Below are 8,663 nucleotides of genomic sequence, written 5' to 3'. Positions count from 1 at the left end.
AACGAATGCACTGTTACAGTGTTGATCTGGAGTGGTAGCATTTAGTAATGATTAAATTAGATCTAAATCAAGATCAGATGATTCCAAAGCCAAACTCGAGGCCTGGAGCATACTTTCAATTATATTTATTCTCACTAGAATAAATCCCTGGTATTGGTGAATTGGTGAAGCAAACGAGGAACAGTGCTTACAGTTGTTTTGTTCAGACAGGCACAGTTGCAATCAGTTGTTTGATATATCGACAATGCTGCTTAAATTTGCATATATTTCAATCAATTGACAGCCCCAATTCAGACATTTCTGACCGGTTCTCTTAAGCCTCCATAGCCTTTTCCCCTGGCTCATATCTACGAAATAACCAAACTAATACAGTATACAATATGTGTAGCTTCATCAGATACACAGCGCTGCATAGGCTACTCTTGACAATTTCAGCAGCATTAACTTGCTTCTGGTAAATTAAGACCCAACCAACTCCTTCCAGGAACTCAGCCAAGCTACTTCCAGCGAAAAAAACTAAAGTAAACTTAAAAATGATGTAATTCAGACTTCCTAGTGTAGATAATGTAGAGTGATGATGTAGAGTCAGTCATGTTTAATAACCATAATTCTGATTAATGTTGTTAGGGTTTCCTATGATCTCATTATGTATGTATTCAGTGTGTGAGCTCAGGAAGCATGTTGGGTAATATAAGAAGTTGTGTGTTTCCATCCTTTCTAGATTTTTTACATATAACTTGTCTAATACAAAAAGACATTCTTCTGATTTGGAGTCCAACCAAAAAATGTTCTCATGCAAATCTGGAGTCATCATGTGGTATCTGTAATTGGGACTATAATTGTAGTGGCTTGGGAGGATGTCTCCCACAGAGACAAAAAAAATGACATAAGTCTAACTGCTGTTCAACCAGCCCATGAATTAGGCATCTAATTTAAATAGTGCCCATATAGTACATTCATCATAACACTACTGCTGATGTGGGTTTGTCCAATGATTGCTCTTGTTACCTGGATGAATACTGGTCTAAAGCCTTGCTCACAGCATGAGATTGTCTCATTCTCAATGTAATGACGGGGCTTGGTGTCAGTTAGGGTTTTTCTTTGTAACTCTGGAGAGGAGTTCTCGATAGCTTGTTTAGGTTTAAATGGATGGTTTGGTAGAAATGGTTTGATGATTCATCCTGGTGAGCTTAATTATACTGTGTGAGTGAAGGAATTAGAAAGAGAGAGTGGGTGTAAGAGAGAGAGGGTAAGAAGTGGGAGAAAAGCATGAGAAAAGAAGGAAGAAGTCATAGTTTCTCAACAGATAAAAAATCAAATAAGTAGCATTTAAACAAGTAAAACAGTACGTAGTTGTAAACTATAATCACAAGGTCCCAAGATGCATTTAAGGTGCATTAAGTTTCATAATGTGACCCAATAACTGTCTCACTGCATACCAGTCTGTAAGTGTTGGGTTAGTGTTAAGGACTGTATATACAAAGCAAAAAGTCCTCCTTAAAGAACAAAATACATTGTTTGTCCATGCCCACAAGAACAACACAGAAGCGTTTTATGATCCGACACCCCTATAGGCAGGACATAGTGTCATAATTGCTTCGGCCGCTACTACCGCTTCTGTCACTTGAATTTAAACAATTGGATGTGTTGGGGGGCATTTCCTGACACAACTGAAACTGTATTTTTTTCTTGGGAGGACAATCTCGTAAAATGGAGTCCAGCACTGTTCACCCAATATGGATATAACACCCTTAATGCTGAAGGTCAGCACCTAATGCTCATATTGTTGTAAAAACAATGGGGTGGAATACAGAGCCAACGCAACAGAACATGTATGGACTGCACTGCAGTGTCTGGAAACAATTCAGGATACAAATCAGATTGATTCCGGTCTGGATACAAGACACTTCCTCCTAGTAGGGCCTACAGTATATTCAGGCTGATAATGGTTGATTATTACATTAGAGACTTTGTTATACTACATGATTGTTACGACTGCTGTCGTATTTGTTTGTTTTGCCGTTTGTGTGTCCTGTGTTTTCTTTTCTTGCATGCAAATAGCGCTGTGACGGTGCTTGCGGATAACTGGTGGAGGCAGCCCATGCCCAACCCATGATTGGCTACAGCTGTTGAGTACGGGATATTTAAGGAAGCAAGATGGCGGACGTCAGTGGGGAAGAGGCCAGCAGGCATTCCTCATCCTCCTCGCCTCCCAACTAGCCAGCCACACGTTGTCTTTGATAAGTTGATGTTAGTTCAGTACTTTTCAGTTTCCAATGTGTAAGGGTGGACCTCCAGAAGTGTTCGGTTTTTCTCCTGTTTTCTTAGTTAGGGAGGTAAGTCATTGTTATTCTTTTGACCATATTTTGGTTTGTCAGTTTAATTTCTTACTTTCTAGATAGTATTGTTTTGTTTGTTGTTTTCGTAGTAGGCCACCCTGAAGCTTTATTTAGGTTTATATATTTATGTAATCACAATCGACATTGAATGTTGTTATTGTCAAATAAAATATATTGTGACAACGGAAGAAGTTTTGTAGCTGCTTGGGGGACGGGGAAGATGGGGCCAAATTCTTCTTGTTCATGTTGCGTCCTAGGCACCCCTAGACTGGGGCGTAACAATGATTATGAACTTCCTTTTGAAGTTCTTATTCAGGTCTTTCTGATGACGTGCAACGCATTGCAAAATGGCACGTTTTAGACACATGCAAGACACTGAGAACATGTGTCTCCACATACCACCTACCGTACTATATGTATTCATGCTCCTTTATGACAAGCATATGCCTGGAAAATGTTATTCTGTAGCAGTGTTATAGGAGAAATCCAATCTTAATGAGCAGATCTGGTTCCTCTTCTTCTGGCCCAAACGCTGAGAGAGATCAATACGTCTGTGGTTGTTTTGTAATTTCATTCATTTGCAACTATGATCAATGTACCCAGTCAATTACAAGTTTGTTGATGGATAATATTATTAAAGATGAATTTAAGGCTTGTAAAACTAAAACTTTGGCTATTATGAAGCAACTATTTTGGTTTGAAAAGAATGTCATGTGAAATGAATAAAGGTGTGTGCATTTATTTATGCTTCCATCCTGGCATTTACTAAACACACGGAAACATTTTAACCCCAGTGCTTGTGTATTCAAACACTACCTGGGATTCATATGTATGAGCTGCTCAATAAAAAAAAAAAATTAAACTAGTTGCCGATAGCAGCTTGGCTGAAACATTTAGGGACTAATGTTCTGATTTAGGGGTAACTGAAAGAAGGGGACACATAAAGATAAATATCTCCTCCGGAATCAATTGTTCTTCTCTATAAATTATTTATAATCACATCAACTTGCAGATGCTTAGTGTATAATTCTACAGCATTCTTATGAGATAGCTCTGGGCCTGTGGTGGTCTTATGCTCTGAAATCATCTGTTTTTCATTTTTGAAATATTGTAACCACATAAATTAAGCATCATGACTTCCCAACAACTATGTGCTTCCCCATGGGGTGCTCCAGGCACAGCACTGTAAGTGGCACCATTGTTTCCAGCCTGTGCCATTTACAAACAACTAACCATTTTCAATGCAGGGGACATAGAACTAATATGGTGTGTGAGCTGAAAAACAGGATATAGAAGCCGTGTTTTTTTTGATAATGTGGCAAAGATGTTGCCAATCGGGAGTTTCATCTGCTGCTAGATTTGCCTGCAGCAGACTTTTGGACCTCACTCAAAATCAGGGTAGTGATGTCAAACCCTGCACCTAATGGCACTCTGGTACTAAAAGACATAAGACATATTACCACTTGTTTTGGCAAGTGTCATTTATTTATTTACACATCTGTCGGACACATTAGAATTAATTTTGAGTCGTGTTTCTGGCCACCTGCTGCATTTGGGTCCACTGTTAATGGGTATGTGACATTAATAATTATTAGACACTATTCGCTACCAGCGACATAATCTCAATTTTGTAACGATTAACCGTGCAGGCCTGCCCAGCCCTATGAGAAATCAACTATTGTCCAATCGTTTAGATGACATCACTTTTCCAGACAGCAGAGTTAAACCAGAAGGAGGCGGACAGCTCATGATTGTATCACCGCTCCTTTTACCTGCTTCACCTCGTGTTCTTCTCAACACAGGCAAAATCAGAGAGTAAATAGATTTGTAGGCATTTAAAAACACTGTTAGACGCGGCAGAGGCTATGTCAAATGATGACCATCCAGGGAAAAAGAACAGAGAGATGGAAGCTCTCTGTAGTTAGACTCAGATTTACTGCACAGGCTTTGAAGAAGACGCATATCCGAAATGTCAGCCTGTTCATCTGCTCAATAAATCTCCAGAGCAGACTGCAGCCCTCTCATCCTTTCTCGTTCTTTGGTTAGTCATCCTTTGATGTACCCTGGGTAACAAGTAAAGGAGCACTCTGTAGATACTGATTAGTGACACCTTCTAAAACATGATTATTGGCTTCGTTTACACACAGATTACTGTATGGACATTGTGTTGTTGTGGAAATGAAACTTGTAAATTAAGTTTGACACACAGAAAGGAATAGCGATGGAATAATAGAGACACAGAATGTGATTATTTGCGTATGTCATGCATCTAAAGTCCTGAGAGAAGGTTTGATGGTTTGTGTACACTGAATTGATCTAACTACTACTCAGTGACATTGAGAGAAATCATCTGACTCACGTTCTCTGTCTTGTTTGTTTTCTTCCATTAAAGCGATCACACAGTTTGCATCATTATATGCATCAATTAAAACTTTCTAAACATGCTCTGTTGCGTCATGGGAGCCCATAGTCCAAGTTGATACAGGACTTCAAAAACACTGACGCTGCTGATGATACCTGATGTGATACCCACTTTTTTGTGCCACTGTTTCTACACAGTAACTGGGGTAGGTTCGTGTCTGACTCAAATTGACTCAGAGCTTGAGACAGATGCCTGCCGTTGTCTGAAAGGCAGATTCCCAGGCATGTCTATGAGATCATTCCCTCAGCAGTAGAAAAATCCTACTCAAGCTCAGTGACTCACCCTGCAATTGGCTGGGGGAATGAAAGAATCAAGAAGTGGGGCAGAGAGGATACTAGGATTTCCACTGACAAATGGAAAGGTAATTTCTGCCGGTGAGGCACATCTTCATTGGTGGAGATGATATTTATGTTTTCATTTATTTTTAGTCACAACAGGAATGTTTTTTTGTGTGAAATGTTTCGACAACTGGTGGAAGGATGAAATTTGGTACCCGCGAGCACCTGCAAAATGACATTCCAATCAGCCTCACCTGCACATTGAGGTTAGCACTAATTAGCCAATGTTAGCGTGCTAACGTCATGTTACAAGGTTAGAGAATATTAAGATTCGGAAAACTTTATTGTGTGTCATGGCAGAAAATCGTCTTAGACGTGGTCTCAACATACCATGCAAAAACAAACTTGGACAGTAACATGCAATTGCCTAACTTCATACAGGCAAATGGCTACAAACTCTTAGTCTAGTCTTGTTTTAAAGGTATAATTTTTCATGCAAATGTAGGACAAAGAGTCCCAAGACCAAAAACTCAAAGCACTTCCCAATTTATTTGCATGTCAAATGTAAACTATAACACTTTAGTTAATCACACATGATGCAATGATGAAGGTAGGCCTATAATAAAAAGCTATGGGTATGTGTCTTATTCATAGGAGGGTTAAAATACTGAACAGTATACTCATCAGGATTATCAGTTTGACCTTTTTAAGTGATAGTTTTAATACTCAGACTAACCAACAAATAATTGTAGCCTAATTTTTTTTTCTTGCGCCGCTTTGCTTAACATTTAGCTTTTGTATGAAATCTGCCTCTATGTTTTGCTTATTTTCATTTACAAGTTATAGTTTTAAATTAAATGAATGCAAATATAAGTCATTACTTTTATAGCATAATAACTCAGTGATTAACAAGCAAAAAACCTAGCTGTCACTGATGAAAGGAAATTAAAGAACGCCACAAGCACAGATGCTGGCACTAAGAGGAACATAACTAGGAAACACAGAAATACATACACCACCCAATCACCTGATAATAGAATATACTGAATCTAGTTACCTCCATTTAGACGTGCAAACATGCAGTGTTGAACAACAAGCTACTTTTTGTGACTCACAGTCGATGTTGGTGTCACGGCACACCGTCGGCTGTGTCCACCCCCCCCCCCCCCCCCCCCCTTAGTGCTCTGTGCTCCGTCCCCTCCCACTCTGTATCCCCGGGTGAAGGCGGGCGGGACAACGCGTCAACCACGTCAGAGGCGGCTTCGTTATTTAAACTTGAATCAAGAGAGGAGGAAAGTTTTCACAGACGGGACAGCGTTGCCTAGCAGCCAGGCAGAGGACTCTTGTGACTTCACGTTGCCCTTGTGTTACCCGTATATCGAAGGACCGCGGATATTTCCCCTCTCTGTCTGCCTGTCATCTGTACCTGCTTCCCTCTCGCAGCCTGTATCGCCAAACATGACCCAGAGCGTGACACTGAAGGGACCCTCTCCTTGGGGCTTTCGACTGGTGGGTGGACGAGATTTCAGCACACCGTTAACCATCTCCCGGGTAGGTAGACACGTTGCTCTCCGTTGCTTCGGTGTGTATCCATTCATTGAGCCGTGCGCAAAGTGGAGCTTGTCAAGAGTTTCTACATTAGAGAGCGTTTTGATCATCCTGATTAAACTGAATGACAGTGATTCGTCGGCGCAAGGGATGTAGGGAAAGTTTGAGCAATTAGCTGACTTAATATTAAATCAAAGGTCGCCATGGTCCGTTCTCCCGTTTAGCAGTAGCCCTTAACGCTAAGTGCTTTAACAGAAGCTTTCTCTAAAAGCTGACAGACGGTGTCGTCTAATTCCTGGCAGCTAAAGTTAGTGAGTCATTGCAATTGGCCAACCATAAATTATTACCTATAAACTAGCCTAACTATCAGCGTCAATAGAAGCAAGAAAAAAGCACAATATGGTGTATTATTCATCATAGTACCAAATTAAATAAATGAATAAACTCAATGTATAGCTAAATAGCCATTTAATGTTATTTTTCAAAATTTTGATCCACTTGGTATCATTTTTTTTGTTTGTTTTTTAAAGATGCAGAAAATGGCATTATGATCATGATTACTGTATTATTGCATGCTATTTAATTAACCATTGTAAATTGGAAGTAGGCTAGTAGAAGTAAAAGTGGTGTTAGTAGTATTCATGAACTTTCCTGACCTTCAGAATATGGGTCAAGAGTCAATGTGCTGGCAGTGCATCTGGCAGTAGCCAATAGTTCAGGGGGGGGGAAACGGGTGCTGACATTTGTTTTTCATCAGAGCTCATTGGTGCTGCAGAGGGATTCCAGGTGTTGTGCTCAGCTGTATCACCAGCCCCAAACCGACCCTTTAACTACAGTGCCCTATAGCACTTCAAACTAGAGGTGTAATTTTTAGATTTACGGCATACAATTAACAACTTTGAGAGAAGCAGACAAAGCCCTGGAGGTCACCTGAAGTGGTCTCTTAAACCTACCACTATATCCCTAAAAAGATTTGTGATGTGATGGTGAGGTATACTTTGACTCAGTGTGTGCACAGTTAAAGAGCTTGACAGTTGTATGTCTGTAGGTTTTTTTCACATTAAATAGTCCCTTGCTTGCCACCTTTGCTTCTCCAAATCACAGTTAAGGGTACCTGAATTTTGCAATTTGAAAATTGTCTGTGGATAGAGTTCTCACTTAGTGCTCTATCTCCATGTTTGAATTTGTCTCTATGTGCACGGAGTAGAGTTTTCAATAGAGACCATGCCCATGACCAGAATTAAAAGCTGCAGCTTTAGGGCTTCTCAGGTTTTGTCCTGTATAACTTCCTAACTTATATAATCATTTGGACAGCAAGCAAGTTGTACTTTAAATATTAGCGATTTAACAAATTCTGAATTTTGCCCTTTCAGTCTGTTGATATTTGCGTGACTGCCAATGTGGGAACTAGGGTTGGGCGGTAATACGGTAATACGGCCTTGTGTCATCATTTTTAAATACTCACGGTAATACCGTATACCGTGGAAAAAGAGGGAGGAGGTTTGATGGTATCAGAATTTTGATACCGCCCAACTCTAGTGGGAACCATGGCATGCACAACCAAGTCTTTGCATTGTGAAGATTGCGTAACTCACTGATTCAACAAGTCCTCCAAGACATAGGTCCTTTGTTCCTATCCTCTAATATTACCCACAGGAGCGTTTCATAAAAAAGCGCCCCCTAATGGTGGCAAAGAATGTGATGGTCGCAGTGTGGTTAGGTTTAGCCACCAAAACCCGTTAGTTGAGTCGAGAGAAAACATTGTAGCTTGGGTTAAAATCATCTGTTACGTTACTTAACTCGCTGTTACACAAGTGAAACGTAACATGACATAGTTCCGTTTTTTTTTCTTCTATAAAGTAAAAAAAAACTTGCTGACTTGTTTACTTTCATTTTCAAATGCGACATGAACTCTTACGGAAGGCCACTAGAGGGCGACGCCACATATAATTTGCAATTACAGCTTAAACAAACAGTTTATGGGAGCCTTTTTTTAAGGGGAAGACAGTCTCCAGGGATGATTGCATCAGTGAAAATGATTACAGGTTACACTTTACAGGCAGTTGCATAACATAG

The 8,663-nt window shown here is 40.1% G+C and overlaps 1 protein-coding gene across 8 annotated transcripts in view; it reads left to right on the top strand.

Moving 5' to 3' along the window:
• Window positions 1-6,312: 6,312 nt before the first annotated feature.
• pdlim4 (PDZ and LIM domain 4) overlaps window positions 6,313-8,663 on the top strand; it is a 46,597-nt gene continuing 44,246 nt past the window's right edge. For all 8 annotated transcript variants that reach the window (XM_032533254.1, XM_032533252.1, XM_032533251.1 and 5 more), the window contains exon 1: window positions 6,313-6,590. In XM_032533254.1, coding sequence (XP_032389145.1) covers window positions 6,498-6,590 — 93 coding nt within the window. In that variant the 5' untranslated portion in view covers window positions 6,313-6,497. The remainder of the gene's footprint in view (window positions 6,591-8,663) is intronic.

The sequence above is a fragment of the Etheostoma spectabile genome, chromosome 13 (assembly GCF_008692095.1).
Source record: "Etheostoma spectabile isolate EspeVRDwgs_2016 chromosome 13, UIUC_Espe_1.0, whole genome shotgun sequence".
Lineage (NCBI taxonomy): Eukaryota > Metazoa > Chordata > Actinopteri > Perciformes > Percidae > Etheostoma > Etheostoma spectabile.
The sequence above is the reverse complement of the archived record's forward strand: the minus strand, read 5'-3'. Positions and strand labels throughout refer to the sequence as shown.